Genomic DNA, 17,444 nt, shown 5'->3' with positions numbered 1-17,444 from the left:
AATTCTCTTTGACTCTGACCATGACCATGTCCCGTTTACACAGGCTTGAGCTTTTCAAGCAAAGTAGCATAGACAGCATAAAAGTGAGCATAGCTACCGCGAAAAAAAAATGATGTGATGAGAAGAGTTCAGTGTGAATGTGAAACCACTTGTGCATTGGCTTGTCAATGAGCATACCAGAGATAATTATTCTGTATGACCAGGGTTTACCAAATTGACCACTTTTCCCCTCATTAGTCAGAATCCTTTTTCTGCAGAATAAATGCTTTCATCATTTATGTAAAGTTTGCCAGTAATATACTTTAACGTCGAGTGAAATGCTCTAAACGGTTCTAAAGACATTCGTCCATCACTCGTCAGTGTCAGTTAATAGTAAGCACTTTGATGATACACACAAAGAAGGCTTTCCATGAGGTTTAGGAGAATGTTGATGGGAATTTTTGTCCATTCCTTCAGAATGGTCAGACACTGATGATAGGTGAGAAGGCCTGACTTGCAGTTGTGGTTCTAACTTATCCCACATATTGTATCAGTTTGGGTTGAGGTCAGGACTCTGTGCAGGCCAGTCAAGTTCTTCCACACTAAACATGCTTGTTGGAGATGGAGAAATGTTTTTTGTCACTCCAGGGAACACATTTCCATTGCTCTGGAGTCCAGTAGTGGCATGCTTTATACCATTGCATTTTACGCTTTGCATTGTGCTTGGTGATGTAAGACTTGGATGCAGTTGCTCGGCCATGGAAACCCATTCCACGAAGCTTCCTATGCTCTGTTCTCTGCTTGTCTTTATATAAAACTCAGCCCATTTTACTTCATGTTGATATACATAATACACAAAGAATGGAAGCCATGGTTTTTCCTGAGTGGACCTGAGATACACAGGGTGAGTATAGACAAGAAAAGGATGTAGCCATGTAGCACACAAGTGAGTCAGGAATAAGAAAACTTTGTCATTTCATCTGTTGTGGATTTGTTCTGTTCATTTGCAAAAGTGAACCGCACGACAGGAAATTGCAAAGAACAACTCTGTAATACCGTTTTGATGATTGTGAAAATTGCGTATCAAACAATGCAGTCGTTTTTGAGTCCATCACTGATTGTTGCGGTAAATGCTCTCCAACACCTAATTCGTTGTATTCCTGATTTGGATCCTTAGCTGGCCACCTACCACGGTACTTGGAATAGAGAGTCTGAAGCAAATATAAAAACATATTTTAAGTGCAAAAGTTTTCAGTGTAATGCCAGATGTTGTTTCTTTAAACATTTGTAGTTTTCATATACAAATACAATCAGTTAATTGGTTTTTTTTTCTTTGGTTATCATTGGAATGACTGCCCAAAACCATCTTCTTAAAACTGTAGTTGATGATTTGGACATTTCTCACTCTGTTACTCAGTTGACATCAAAGCAAACACTGAGTACAGAGACATCCAATAGATGGAGCTTTTTGGACAAAATGATAAAGCTGTCAGCCTTTTCTCTAAGGGAAGGCATCGTGTATCCACATCTTACAGCTCTGCAAACTGCTTTCATTTCTCAATAAACAGACCAAAAAGAGTGATTTTCAACAACCATTTTGAAGCATTTTCTGTCTCAACTGTACCTTGTATTTGAAAAAAGAGAAAAAGCACTTTGTGTATGACTTGACCATGATGCCCTACAAAAAGCCCCCGCTGATGTTGTTGCAAAATGAGACATTATTCATAGTGTCAAAAATAGCTTGAAGGTCAGTGACATTTAATCCATTGTATCTCATTTTTAGGGCATCAGACACAAAGCAGGCCTGGGGTTTGGAGTGTAATTGACTCTGACAAACATCACGACAAATGTAATGCCATCTACTCCTTGAATGGCTTTCATGTGCCAGATGTGTCTGCATGTTTTTTATTCACATTTGGTATTTAGTCATGGCGTGGACTGTGAGCCTTCATTCCCTCTGTGAGACAGTAAATAACCCCAGCATCCTCTGGGAGTGACTACATAAAACACTCTGTGGTTAGAAGGGCTCTGTGCCTGCCAGAGGCATAGCTAAACCGTGGATGCTTAACTTGTATCAAGTAAAAGCAATATCCTACATATATCTGTTTATCTAGCCAAAAAACACAACACCAATAAACAGTTGCAATAAAAACAGATGTCTAAAGATCTGAAATGACAAAACAAGACACAGAGAGAGAAAATGGCAAAATTGGGAAATTCTTCTCTTTTTTTCAGTGTCTTAAGAGGAACATTGTTTTTATAAGCAGCCAAACAGATCAGACAATTTTACTTTGATTATTTCTAGAATCTTATGTCAAAAATGATTCTTCTGTTGGTTTTCGCATTTTATGTGAATCACAAGACATCTTTAAGCTGATTAAGAAAATGCAGAGCATTTTTCTTTTTTTTTAAGTCCCCTTATTTGCTCCTTTTGGTCTCTGGTGCTCTTTCAGACTTGACTTGGCACGTGTGTTTAGAGCGGTTGAATTCACTTTTAAATATGCCTTTTCTCTAGAGGTCCCAGCCCCTTGTGATGTGACCCGCATGACTAATTCCATTTAAAGGGGAATAACATGCATTAGGGCTCTCACTTTTCTGCCTTCCATTTGCATAATTTTGTTTGGCAACTTGGAAAAGGGCCATTAACAGCACTGAGACACACACTGTAAAGGGTAGGGACGGAGGCAGATCGATACTCGATTTCAACGTCTTATGCAGCATCGGGGTCCCGATCAGGATGCATTCACTAATTCAAATTCGTGCTGGAGTCTTGTGATGCTACTATTAGTTCCTGATAAGGAAACACCGTTGTACTGCCTCGCTTAATCTCTGACAGACACATTCGCTCGATCGATAGTCTTTTACTTTTTTGTTGCAAAGACAAGATTGATTGCCAGGGGTTAGCTCGTGCTCAATTCCACTGCTTGCACCGCTCATTATTGTTTCAATTAGGCATTCTCTAGAGACCTTATTCAGTGTGGCATGAAAATGTCGTGACCCTCTGCAATTCACATCAAACACCAGATGTTTGCCAGGAGAACCTCTGACACCAACTTTATTCAGGTTGAGAAGTGAAAGCACCATCCAAGCAAGTGGATTAAGCAGGAGGTGGTCTGTCAGTGGGGAAGCATGGGGATGACCGGGGGAAGTTGCGACTCGCGCCAGTGAGGAGGAAATAATGACAATGTTACCTCCTCGTGAATTATTAAGTGCCCTGTTCTTATTTTAGCCCGACTCAAAATGCTGCATTTTCATCTGTGGGTCTGAGGCTGTGTGCAGGGGTATTTTTTTTATTTATTTATTTATTTTGACAGCTGTATTACTGCTGATAAGCGAGACTGTGTGAGCTGATCAAGTAGTGAGACAAGCGTTCAGAGCAGTAGCAGCACAGCAGCAGCAGCGCTGTAGTCACTAGGAGCCGTGGCAGCAGAAGCAGCAGCAGCACTATCAGTCACAGCACAGGCAGCAGCGACAGCAGCAGCAACAAACTCTCTCCCGTCTTTTTCTTTTTGGAGTTGTTTCCTGCACAGACGACAAAAGGCGAGGAAGTGGGAGAGAAGTGATCCAGGGCTTATAGCTGTCATCAAAAACAAAACCAAAACGCAGACCTGGCTGCCCCCATGCCTATCGAATTTGTTTGCAAAATCAAATTTGCAGAGGAGGATGAGAAGCAGAAAAGCAAGCAGGATGGGGACAAGGAGAGCCTGATCGAGGAGAGCTGCGCGCCTCCGGCCAAGGACCTGGCCGGGTTTGCTAACTCCTGCTCCCTTCATGGGATTAACCACATCTTTGTCTCTGGTCGCCTGGGCATCCGGCAGACTCTCTGGGCTCTTGCCTTTTTGACTTCACTGGCACTCTTTCTGTACCAAGCAGCTAAGTGTGCCATCTCTTACCTGGAGCACCCTCACGTCACAGCTCTGAATGAAGAGGCGACCCCCGAGATGGTTTTCCCCGCTGTGACCATCTGCAACATAAACCGCTTTCGCTTCTCAGCGCTCACCGATGCTGACATCTACCACCTGGCTAACTTGACAGGTCTGCCCCCCAAAAACAGGGACGGGCACAAACCCACTGATTTAATGTATCCTGCTCCTGACATGCAGGACATTTTCAACAGGACAGGACATCAGTTAGAAGAGATGCTCATGAGCTGCAATTTTAGTGGACAGAACTGCTCAGCCGAGGACTTCACTGTGGTGAGTGTAAAAGTTTCTCAAAGTTTTGTGTTTTGCTCGCTCTTACAAAGTGACACCACTCAGTTGTGATTTATTGGCTTCAGAAAAAACTTTTATTGTTGTTGTTGTTGTTCCTGCAAAAACAACCTTGTTAAACAAGTATTTGAAACATTAAAGGGGCCACAAGTGTGTAAGTGAACAATATCCTTGTTCACACAAAACTACCTGTAAGGATGAAAGCGGTAGGATCACGTTAAGACGAGCGGTTTAAATTCTCTTTGTGTTTCTACTCATCTCCTGGGGCCATGTGGTTCCCACGGTACAGTTCTGCATGCAAGATTCATGTCTTTTGTTCAGTCATCGAGCTGTATCTCTTCTCACTAAGTTCTAAGCAGCAACAGTGTTTCTCTTCAGCCGTGCCTCCACTAGAATCTATTATGTCAAAGAACAAAGGCTGCTCCCAAAGAAGAAAAACAGAGAGCTGTTGTATGTGGTTGTGTACTTTTCCAAGGCAAACTGTGCTTTAGTGCTGCCTCCAACCCTACTAGCTGAGAGTGCATGGCAACAAAATTGCCATCAAAAATAGCCGAGTCTCTTCTTCCTCTTTTCCATCCCTCCCTGTCGCTTCCACTCTCTCTTCCTGACATTGCAGAGCAGCTGCCTGCCTCTCTCTCGCTCTCCCTCTCGCTGGGCTCTTGTACCTTTCAGGAGGGAAGGAAGGAGTAATGCTTCTTCAACGTTGTATTTCAATCTCGCTGCTGTTAAGATTAAATATTTAAAGACTGACATACATGATTTTTGCATTAGCCAGATTGACTAAAAGGAATGAAACAATTTCCATGAGAGGGAAAGTGTGTGTGTGTCTGTGTGTGTGTGTGTGTGTGTGTGTGTGAGAGAGAGAGAGAGAGAGAGAGATGGAAAGAGAGAAAGGATCAGGTGAAAGAGGGAGAGTTTGTGCCTGTGTTCTGTGCACTATTTATTAAAGGCACTGTCCTTGCAGGAGATGGATTTCCCCATCTCTCCTGCAGGAATAGGAATATGCAATTGCTTTAGTGATGATAAAGTGGGGGTGTCAAGTCTTAATAGGGTATGTTGAACATTGATATGCTCACCTTTCTGAGACCTGAAGATTCTGTCTTATCACAGAGATGGCACTACATTATGTCTGATGTGCCAAATTACGCTGAAGAAATAATGACGTCTCTCTGCTTCTCATTTGATTTCTCCGACACTCTAGCACGGTATTTATTTTTTCTTTATTTTGTTGGTAAGGCAGCCTCTTACATATACACATAAAATTACCTGTGACATGAGTGTGGATTCCCCTCCAGAAAATGTTCTCAGTTGTTCTGTCAAGCAAAAGAAAATGTTGTGCTCCTCAGGGTACCCAAAAAGTTTTGCAGTATTCAGTCTGAAGCAGCATCGCGACTCTAAAAGTTTGTAACGTGCTTCTGGCACGTTTGACGGCAATATCCTCTGACACTTTGACACTCACTCCTCTCCGAGTACATTAATTAGCAGACAATTCTGACATCCAGGAAATGTCTGTTCCATGTCGATGAAACGTCCTGTAGCTCTCTTTGGACACTGGGTGACTTCATCACAGATTAGGATCCTGTTGGAAGTTCCCTAAGCTGCTGTTTCCTCTCTGTCAACTATGTGATCTGCATTTTCAGGGGCTGTCAGTTAGATTTGTTACAGACTACTTGCTGCCGCCACGCATGAAAAATCACTTACTTTGAGTCCTGGTGGGAATCTGCACTGGGAGTTGTGGGATCAGACTGGTGAGCAGAACGCAAAACAGGACAATGCCAGTGGAGCTCATTTACATGCATGGGTGCCTCTGTTTTTGTATGTGCATGTGTATATTTCTAACTAGAAATTGCGTGCAGCAAGAAGCCCATTATTACAGGTGATGTGCTATTAATCACATGCAAGCATGTTCAAAAAAAAACAAGAGTCCTGCACAAACCGGTCATTATTCTTCCTCTCTTAGGGCCCTGCTTCAGGATCAAAATGTATTTTCTTTTGATTGATCATTCTGGGAGCTCCAGATGTTATATTTTGATAAAAGCGTCATGGATGCGGGACTCTTGGGAAAATTGTATGATGAAATATAATTGTGACATTTTCTGACATTTGAGCTTTTCTATAACCAGACCGTGTTCTGTGTACTAGACCTCCGGTTTCCAGTTTTCCTTTTATTTTTCTTTCAGAATCGTTACTATATCTTTTAAGTTTTTTTTAATTTAAATTACTATAAAATCCCAAATCTAAATAGCCATGCATGGTAAATTTAGTGACTGAAATGGTTTCTGCAAAAACACTAAAATCTCAAAAATATATCAATATTTTTCTCTCTTTTTTTAAGTTTGTTTTTTTCAGAAATCATGACTTGCCCTCTGTGCATTCACTGATGAAAGAGTCAAATAAATATGAGTCTCAAGGCCAGGAAAAAAAAAAGGTCTGGCTGCTCTAATTCATGGCAGAAAAATACATAACCACGTAGCAGAGAAATTTGTTTTCCTCTTTCCAGCATCGTGGACCGGAGTGATTATTTGACGTAGGTAATAAGGCCATTCTTTATAATTAAAGATTACATTATTGACTTGGATTAATCACAGAAGATAAAGCTGATTCAACAAGCCATGAATAAATAGATTAATATTTTTCTTCCAGTCTAACTCTGAATAATTGTTCATCTATTGTGTGGTGCTGTCGCACAGATGAGCAGCGAGCCCTTTGGCTTTTTTTAAACAGAGCTCTGAATTGGTTTGCTCTGACTCTCAGCTGTGTTTGCTGCTGCATTATCAGATTTTGCTCTCAGCAAGGACAGATCCCTTCTGCATATATTCATGGAGATAACTAAACAGCTATAGGGTGGCATGCGAGGTGATCTATAAAAACCTGGGTTAACGGGGACAACACTGAAGAGCTCTCCGCCTGCAATTTGTCATTTCACTGACTGAAGCCTCCATTGTGTGTTTTATAGATAATTGAATGTGTAATGGTGTAAGCCACAGATGATTTTCACCCCCTTCCCCCGTCATATCCTTCATAGTAGAGCAAAATCCGAAGCCGCATTAATGTAAATCAATATAATGTAGAAAATGGCACAAATGAGACATAATTGGGAGTTGATCTCAATAACTGTACTGCTCCTGTGTTGGTCATGAGAGAAAGGGGGGAGGCAATGAAAAATTATAGTGAGAGCGTAAATAGGGAAGCGAATTTAAGTCTCGATGGTAACAAGCTACAGAACTGGCATACACCTAGACTTAGAGTTTTATATGTAGCTGGCGTGGATTCACATAGAGCCGACTTTCAAAACAAGTTTTTACATTTTTCTGATATGCTGAAGCCATGCACAGTTTCCACAATCTCCTACTTGGGCCTGATGTGTAAAATGTGTCTCCTGGGCCCTTGCATGAGTGTGACATTCCATGTTACAACAAGAAATACATCCCCGACCTTTGGCGTTGTCTTTGAGCCCCGCAAAAACTCAGTTACAGGATTTCATTCTCACTTATATATACATGTGTGTTCCTGTCTAGCTATCTTTGTGAGGACCGAAATCTCCATTCTACTATACTTGTGAGAACCAACAGTCACTTGTGAGGACGCACTCACCGGTCCTCACAAATTTGAAGCCATTTAAAGGCCTTTTTTAGGCTCAAAATGTGGTTTTAGTGTCAGGGTTACAATTAGGTTATGGTTAGGTTTAGGGTAAGGGGCTAGGGAAACCATTATGTCAATGAAGGTCCTCACTAAGATAGCTGAACGGGCTTGTGTGTGTGTGTTTGCGCGTGTGTGAAAATCTGTGTATATGTGCAGATAACTGTGGGAGTGACATCCGCTTTCCTAGTGGCTCCAAAGTGTAACCACACACACACACACACACACACACACACACACACACACACACACACACACACACACACTCTTCTCCCCCAGCCTGCCGCCTTCCCTCCTGGTGGAGAGCGAGGAGTGTGGGAGCGTGAAAGTGACTGGCTATCTGGACTGGCTTCGTCTTCAACAGCCTGTCAATTAGCCATCTACAGTTCCACTGCTGTGGGAGTCCCTGCAGCTTAACATGCTGTCTGATATCGGATTCAGCCCTAGAGGCCAGCGGTGAGCGTTATTACATCCTCCACCACCCATAAACAAACAACTCTTTTCTTGTCTTTTTTAAATCATCTTTTACTCTTCTTGCAACAAAAAACTGATTGCATATCTTTTCGAGGCTAAAGGGAGGACTGCTGCTTTTGCAACCCAATTCAGTGCCACTGCACTCCTTTCCCACCTTCTCCTCCTCTTCCTCCTCCACCTCCTCCGGTGTATCAGAGGAAGATGAATTACAGTGCATTTGGTCTGTTGCTCCTCCTGATATGCATCACCACTGTCTAATCAGATTAAACCCACCTGTGACCAGCCAATGGATAACACCAATATGCAAACTGTTTATATTTGGGAAGATTTACCTTTTCCATCGCTCCTTGAGCTGGTTTTAAAACCTCTAACTGTGCCTGTTTAGAGCGCTCGGCGTGATGAGGAGAATCGGCTCAGGGATGGCGGTGGCTTTTAACTCGACGATAAAGGCTTCCGATGTTGTGGTACAGCTAAACCCCCTTTCTCTAACCCCTGGGAGTCTTTTACTCACACAGACATTTGTCTCTTTCTGACAAGTCATAACACTGAGCTGTTGGTAGTGTTAATGTGGCTGCACACAACACACACGTGCATACAAGCACCCACACACAAACATGTGTACCAAAGGGTGTATAGTGTAGATGGAATACTTCCCCACACAAACACACACAGGTCTCATCACAGATTGAGAGAGTTGGCTTGCAAGATTGATCATGACTCCTGACTGGGTGCCCCTCCCTCTCTAGAGGATCAATACATCCTTCAGTCAGATTGCTTCCCTGCCCTTCCTACTCCAAGCCTGGTGTGACTAATTATCTTGTGCTTGTGTTTTGGGCCCAGTCTCAGCTGCATTTGTTAATGCTGCCAGAGTTAGTGAAGAATCTGATCTTTGGAACAAGATATCTGTTTGTTTTAGCAAATATCCAACCCAAATCAATCAATATACACTGTCTACCTTTCCCCTAAAGGGCGCTGAAATTATCGAGCAATATAAGATGACTCACGGCTAGAGCTGAGCTGAGATGAGGAGGAAAGAGCATTTTGATAAAGCAATATAAAATTTACAGACATCTCTAAAAGCCAAAATGCATATTTTTCATACAGCTATAGGACTTTTTTCCCCCCTACAAACAGGTCTTAAAACGGGTATCGCTCCTCAGGCTCCACCAGATTAAATGGAAGTCTTTTTCTTGAAAAATAAACCATGTGTTTACACGTTGTGCAGGTGATGGAGCATCTAAGCAACATCTTTTTCTGTCCACCCAATTTCCATATCGCAGATGTTCTCCATAATAGCAGGTGTGATATTTTCAAGTTGGGTATGTCCACATGACCAATTTAAAAAGTTTCTCTTGCAGCTCCTCTGCAATATGAACACGGTTTGCACCATAGATTTTTGAAAAAATGCCACAATTTGTGTAGTTTTTCCTCAGTACAGTGGTTTTAAATCAGTTATTTAAGATGTGATTCAAATGCAGACTTTCACTCTTGGGTTGATTTTGTGGTATGCTTTGGGTCTGTCAGATTAGTTTTATAGAATTTGGCTGAACATGACAAGAGAGTATGCTGCTTCTGTCAGCAGTCAATAAACACTAGTGGCCCAATTAAACTGGAAGCCATACATACTGACGCCATAACACAACCTCTACCATGTTTGACAGTGAGGTATGCGTTAGACCATAACACTGCCTTTCCTTCTCCATACTTTTTAAATTTATTTATTTATTTGATTGATTGATTGATTGAATCTTTATTTTGAACATGTTAAAAAGTACAACAACATAGAATTAAAAGAGACAAATAAACAAAGCAAAACAAAAAGAAAACGAGCAACCACAACTACAAATAACTTTCATGTTCAAAAAGGAGCAGGAAGAAGCATAAGCTTATTTAATCCCACCCCTTTTCCACAATCTAGTAATCAATAGACTACAGAAATACCTCCTTGCAATTACATTATATGTCATGTGTATGACATATAATGTATGTGTATGTCATGTGTATTTTTTTATTCTTTTATGTATGTATGTATGTATGTATGTGTATATATATCTATATATATATATGTGTGTATGTGTGTATGTATATGTATGTGTGTATGTGTGTATGTATGTGTGTATGTGTGTATGTATATGTATGTGTGTATGTGTGTATGTATATGTATGTATATGTATATATGTATGTGTATATGTATATATATATGTATATATATGTATATGTATATATATGTATATGTATATGCATGTATATGTATATGCATGTATATGTATATGCATATATATGTATGTATATGTATATATGTATATATATGTGTATATGTATATATATGTATATATGTATATATGTATATGCATATATATGTATGTATATGTATATATGTGTATATGTATATATGTATATATGTATGTATACACATTTTCAATAACCCCATTAACACCTCAAAGGATACACAACCTACAAATATATATATGCCCATACCAACATACCCGTGCACCCGCACACACATGAAAATATTAGACAAGAACACCCTATCAAATCTCTACCTCTTCCCTGTACCCTGTAAAAACCATCTCCTTAAACCGCTTTTTAAACTGCGCCATGCTCGGACATTGCTTTATATCTTTACTTAGTCTGTTCCACAGCTTCACTCCACACACAGAGATGCAAAAACTTTTTAATGTTACGAGGATGTTTTAAATTTAATTCCCCCCTCATATTGTATCCCCGTTCCCTTTTAGAAAACATTTTTAGAATATTGTCAGGAAGCAGGTTATTTATTGCTTTATATATAATTTGTGCAGTGAGAAAATGAACCAAATCTGTGAATTTAATTTTAAATCGGCTAGAAGTTGATTCTGATTTCACCCGCTCAAAGAATTTTTCCCCTGAAATGTCCAGGCTGTTTTTAGATGTTTTCTGACATCATCTATTCTGGTCTTTGTGTTCTTCAGCGTAACTAGTAGTTTGCACCTTGTTGTAAACCTGCTGTATTTAAATCATGTAGACCTTGACACCTACCTCCTTAAGAGTGTCCTGGACTTGACTAGATGTTGTAGTAAAGGTTTTTTTTCTTAACCTTGGAAACAATTCTGTGATCATTCACTTTAGTTGCAGTATATGGTCCTTCAGGTTTGGTTTTGCAGACCTAGTTAGTGCATTACTTGCTTTAAGAATTTACAGACTGCTGATCTGAACAAGGTTTGTTTTTGGGGTTTTTTTTGTTTTTTGGTTTTTTTTAGGTCATTTTAACGTCATTCTCATTAAAATGACTTTAACGCCATAACCGCATTAACACGGCAAATCTCTGTTAGCCAGTTAGCATGGATTGCCCAGTGGGGCTGCACGGTGTCAACGTGTTAGCGCAATTAGCTCGTTAATGGATTAGCGCCGTGTGTTCTGTGCTAACTCGCTAACTGGGGTTTTCCCCGTTAATGGGGGTATGGCATTAACGTAATTTTAACGAGATTAACGCTGACAGCACTAGTTGTTTGTTTGTTTGGTTTTTTTTTTTCCAGCCTAATAATGCTTCCTTTATTTGCATCAACATCGCTTTTTGGAGATTCAGCTACCAAAAGTTCAACACTTAAACTCCCGCTCTTTGTATACTTATTCTTGTTGTGGGATAATGTGAGTACAGGCCTCGCCAAAAATTTCCAATTACTTTAGAGACTCTGAAAATGTTGACTGTGTATAAAAGTAGCTCTAATTCCTAAACAGTTGACGCAATACTTTTGTTGAAGCCCTCGAATTAAATCTGGGAGTCTGCACTTGAATTGCATCTTGACTGATTGTTGTAGTGTACAGAGGTAAAATTACAAACATTGTGTCACTGTCCATACCCATAGACTTACCCGTACAGCTTAACCACAGCACTACCCTCAGTACTGCTGCTGCTGTTCCTCTGGGTCCCTCATTAAGCAGTGATTTTGGAAAAAGTTAATCAGTTATTTAAGTATGCATTTTCTTCACGAAAGTTTAATGAAGTATTTTTGCATGTGTCATAATAAGGCTTTTTAAAATACTTTGCAGTAATGATGAATGACATTCACTGTGAAGATAAGTATGATTATAAAAGTCTTTGGCCGAGACACTTTAAATCTACACTTGTCTTCCTAGCTGCCAATGTGAGCCTTTTATTTTGTCATGTTTCCTGGGCTCTGAATACATTAGTGGAAATTCCTCTGAAAAATTAACCAAGCTTGCTTTTAGGCCACCACATAATGGGTTGGTGCTTCTTCATCCCCTCCTAAGATTTAATTACTTTGAGAGAGATAGCACATGCAGGTAGACAAAAAAACAGAGACACCTTACAAAGTAATTCTGTTTTATACACTGGCGTTATTTTAATCAGTAGAAAGTAACGTAGAGTTTTGAAAAAGAAAACATTGGTTTTATGAAAACTGCAATGCTACAGTGGTGGTAAAATAAACAAGACAAAAGTGTATTGGTTATCTCTATGTTCTTTTAAAGCCTCATCCTAACAACATTGGGAAAAAAATGTTTCATAGGACTGATATTACTTGAGATCATGGGCTTGAGCTACCAAATTAAAGGTTTCAAAGAATTTATTTTTGTGGGATAATTTTAGTATGGACCAAAATTTGTATTTAACATAAGACCATGCCTTCTGGCAGCCATTTGTGGATTGTAATTTAAACTGAAAGACTAACATAACATCTTTTAAATGCATCCCCACTCCCCTAGTAATGAGGTCATAAAAGATTTTAGGAGGGGAAATACAAGACAGAAAACAGCTGTAGTGATTTTCTGTATAGTATACCATTGATGTCTAGCAGAATGCAATTCAGTTTTTACTGAAAACTATTCAAAGTTTCCATTTCACTGTCAAATGATTGTGCATAGATATGGCAAACCTACTTTTTAATATAATTTAATAACTGTTTTACTATTTGAAGCCATCCTGACTTCAAAATGAAGTAAAATGGATGTATTTTCAAAATAAAACTTCATTGAAACAAGGGAGGAAAACTAAAAAGTGAATTAGATGAAATCTTTGAATACTAAATGAAAACTGCGGCTGTTTATGAGGCTGTCGTTGCATTGCTACTTCTACTGTTAGGTGGTCTCGATGTGTGCAGTCCCATTCCGTCTGATATTTTAAGTAGACAGAAGTGCAGAAATCGTGGCCAGCGTTACTTGGATGAAAATGTCAGTCGGCTACAATTCAGCTGATGGAAATCGCACGCAGCACAAATGTCATACCGAATATTTACCCCTGGCACAGTCTGAACATGAGGGCCTTGTCTGTCCGCTTGGCTGGACACTTGGCCCTTATTCTGAATTATGTCTAATGTCACACACTTGGCTTTGTCCCTTGCTGCTTTTTAGAGTTTACGTCCACATATGCAATGTTTTCTCAACAAGCATGCTTATTAATATCCTTTTGCTTTCTTTTTTATTCTACACTCAGTTTCCCTCATTACTGTTTCCTACAGTTAATGCAAACAAGGTTAGAAGTCTAGTACATAAACGCTAAGGTGTTATGAAAGGTGTGATATTTTGTCAGAATCTGTGAGTTTGTTTAGTGCACCACCTGAGCAGCCCTTCCTGTATAATGGTTTTTGGCATACCTTGTTGTTTCCTCTCAGGAGACACGAGCAATGATTAGTCAAACGGCTTCAGGACCGGCTTTCCAGCAAAAGCATTAAATGCATTTTTTAACCTCAGTTTAATATCGGTTCCTTACATTGTATATTGCTTAATAATGTACGCCCTGTCTATAGAACAGTATGCTCTGATAGAAAATGCTGAATTATTCAAGCTAATGCTTTCCTAATGTCAATAGCTCCTGGTGGCCATCTTTGAGGCCATTTGCTGTGGAGGGACCCTTGTTAAGTCTTTATGCAGTTTTATAGGCTACAGCTTGGAGGGAAGGATTAAAAAATTTCCACCAATATCACCTTGTTCAAGAGCAACTGCACTGCTGTAGACACAGCTTAGACAGCTAGAACAGAGCCACTCAATTCATAATATCCAGAAATGAGAAGAATTCATCTGTACCCTCGTTGTCCAGTCGGCTACAGAGCCGAGTGGGAATTATATGACTGCAAATATGTTCTATGAAGTGAACCAATGCACAGTATGTATAAACAACACATTTAAACCAACTAAATTTATTTCTGGATGAATATGATCAAATAAAACACCATAATTGCTCTTCAGATCCTCACAAGCTCATCTTTTATGAACCAATCAGTCAACTTCTGTGCTCACAACCTTCGGATGTAGCACTATAGAACCATATTTGCTGAATATCATAAAGGAAAAGCTGTTGGTTTTGCTGACAACTCACTGTTGACAGGTCTGCACTGTAGCCGGCTGAGCTGGCGTTACCTTCACACACTGACAGGAGAAGCTTTTTCACAGTTCCTGGAAGTCCTTATTCAAAACTTTTAAGAGGAGATGAAAGAAGGATATGTTTTTAAAAATTTAACTGTGAGATTTTCAACACAGTTCAGCTGTCACTAACACTTGGGAACTCAAGCTGGTTCCTAGCTGCTCAACCGTAATATATGTAAGGCCATGATCGATGTTGTTTACATTGTTTATGTATGCTGTAACAGAAAAGATACATCTTTTATCACTTTGTTTTCTTTGCCTTTATCCAGTTGTTTATAATGCATGCACCAGCATACTGACAGTATCTTAATCAAACAACACCCAAGATTTCTATGGTTTTAAAGGAATTGGCTTCAGCTAATTAGAGCAGTACAGTGTTTGTATTTTCATTGGGTACATTTTGTAAAGATAGTTATGTGTCCTTATTTATATATAAAATTACAGTTACTGTTGCAGTGGTTGATGCCTGTTTTAAACATGGAAGAAGTTTCAAATAATGAGGGCTGGTAGTCAAAAACCATTCTCTAAAAACACTTCTTTTATATCTATTAGCAGTTATATATGTGTATGAAATCAAAGCAAGGGGACGTCCTTAATATGGTCAATTCAGGCACCGGCTATTAACTTGTAATGACACTTAAATTACAATTAAATTGCAAGTTTCAATGTAAAAACAAGGCATTGGCCAAAGGCCAATTTAATGTAAAAGAAATTGTGAATGCAAAGGGCAAAAATACAGTCATTCAAACATTTTCTCCACTTGTAGTACATGCTGCACATTAGTATGTACCTTGAGCATCCCCTTCTTTTTCCCTCAGTGCAGAAAAAGCAGCCGTCACCCAGCCAGGATTTCTTCTTAAACACAATACTTTCACGCCCCTGTTTTGGTAATATGACGACATCAAATCTTTCACCTGATGTTGGCAGGTTTATCATCTGGGTCTGTCCTCTGCTGACAAAACACTTGACCTTCAGGTGTGGCGAAATGTCATCTGATTTAGCACGGCCAGTTTGAATGGCCACCACTCGTTTTGTCATCCAAGCGTTGCTTTTTGGATTGCAAGTGTTAGAGCAAATGCATTACGGTGAAATAAGCCTGTTTAAAAAGGAGAGAGTCACGCCAATGGGGATTTCTAGCATCATTTCAACGTAGCATTTAAAAAGCTGTTACTGTATATTTATGCATCTGCTTCCATGTAATTTTAAAGAAGGTGATAATGGATATTCAATTCACATTGTCTGGTAGCTTTGATGATTTGTAAGTCAAGTAAATGTTGAAACATCTCGACCTCTTTTTTTTTTTTTTTTCTTTCCCCCAGCACGACAGAGATACTAGATTTATGCACTACAAATCTTTGAAGTGGCGTTCAGGCGGAAACTCGTGATTTTATCCAAAATGACAGAGGGGGAAGCCATGATGCACTCAGGTCTTGAAACATTGAAGATGATATTGTGGATGGCGTGTTTTCTAAATATAAATGAAACATCGCTGCCTGTGCTCGTCCCTTTTTTCTTAATTTATGCTTCTCCTTCAGTTGGCACAGTAGTAGCTTTTTGTCCAGTATAATGTCTGTCAAGCTGCTTTTACCGACATTTTCATCTCGCCATCACCAAGTCACTCTTAGGCGTGTTTGCTTAAACAAGCATATAACTGTCGTCATGTTATCCGATGGTGTTGTCAAGATTAATTCTCTGTTTTCTTAATGCATGCTAATGAGAAAGTTGTGTGCATTTGATTGTCAATAAAGTGAAATACGGCTCTGCTCCCTAAATGCTGGCTCCGTTCAATATCCTATTAAAGTTGAATCACAGATAACTTGGCGCGCATCAGGAAAGCAATCTGAAATTTGTGCTGACATTGATCCAGCAGGAAGGAGACCTATTGCTCCGATTAACACTGCTGCCCCAGGAGAGGAGTCCCTTGGCCATTAATAGCCCTCTGTCCTAGATTTTACTTAGACCATATAAAATGCTTTTATTTATGAGACAAATACTGCAAAGCATTATGGATGTAGAAGACGAGTACCAACCTTTTTGGCTATCCCTGGGAGCTCTGCGTTTCATTTCCAGGTAATACTTTAGCCCATATTATTTTTCTCATCTGTTAGCATGACATCTTTGCTGATTGTACAATGTTTTAAAGATTACTCTGGAACACACATATAAATCTTAACCATGCTGTTATTGTAGCATTGGGAGTCATGTGTATTCTGAAAAATCTGTTGTGCTACCATGCGTGTCTGGTGTCGGTATGTTGCTGTTGTTCCTACAAAATCATATTAATGTTGCTTCAGCACCTGACCAGCTTCAAAACTTGGGTGTGTGTCCCATTTGAAACCAAAATCAGAGATGGAATTCATGTTTTAGACTTGGTGAACTTCTTATTTTCTGTTTAAAAAAATATTTTCATTTTTCAGACGCATGTTAGTTATGCATAGCTACAAAAAACTACTTAACTTTTTATGAAATGGTTTGTGTTTAGAGAGATCCACAGTGTTTTTGACTTGGCCTTCTGGCACAAAGCCCTGAAGGCTTTGCGTGTGTAGTCTTTTTTTTCTACCAGGTTTCAAAGCTACAACAAAAGCATGGCTGATCAGTTGTAGTGATGATACTGGGGCAGCACTGATTACAACATTGCAGGGAGAACACCAACGCAGGGATGAGCTGACATTTGGTGTAGCCTTATCCTCATAGTCAGAGTACGAGGCTGACCTCAACATAAAGGAAAAACAGAATAGCAACCATCGTGGGACTAGGAAAAGAGTTGATTGGGGGGTTTTG

The 17,444-nt window shown here is 39.7% G+C and overlaps 1 protein-coding gene across 1 annotated transcript in view; it reads left to right on the top strand.

The window, feature by feature from the left end:
• Positions 1-3,000: 3,000 nt before the first annotated feature.
• Positions 3,001-17,444, top strand: part of asic4a (acid-sensing (proton-gated) ion channel family member 4a) — a 115,077-nt gene continuing 100,633 nt past the window's right edge. Inside the window, exon 1 of the mRNA XM_085134551.1 lies at positions 3,001-4,175. Coding sequence (XP_084990677.1) covers positions 3,600-4,175 — 576 coding nt within the window. The 5' untranslated portion in view covers positions 3,001-3,599. The remainder of the gene's footprint in view (positions 4,176-17,444) is intronic.

This window comes from Neolamprologus multifasciatus, chromosome 16, assembly GCF_963576455.1.
Source record: "Neolamprologus multifasciatus chromosome 16, fNeoMul1.2, whole genome shotgun sequence".
Classification (NCBI taxonomy): Eukaryota; Metazoa; Chordata; class Actinopteri; order Cichliformes; family Cichlidae; genus Neolamprologus; species Neolamprologus multifasciatus.
Note: the sequence above shows the minus strand (reverse complement) of the source record. Positions and strands in the feature narration are given on the sequence as shown.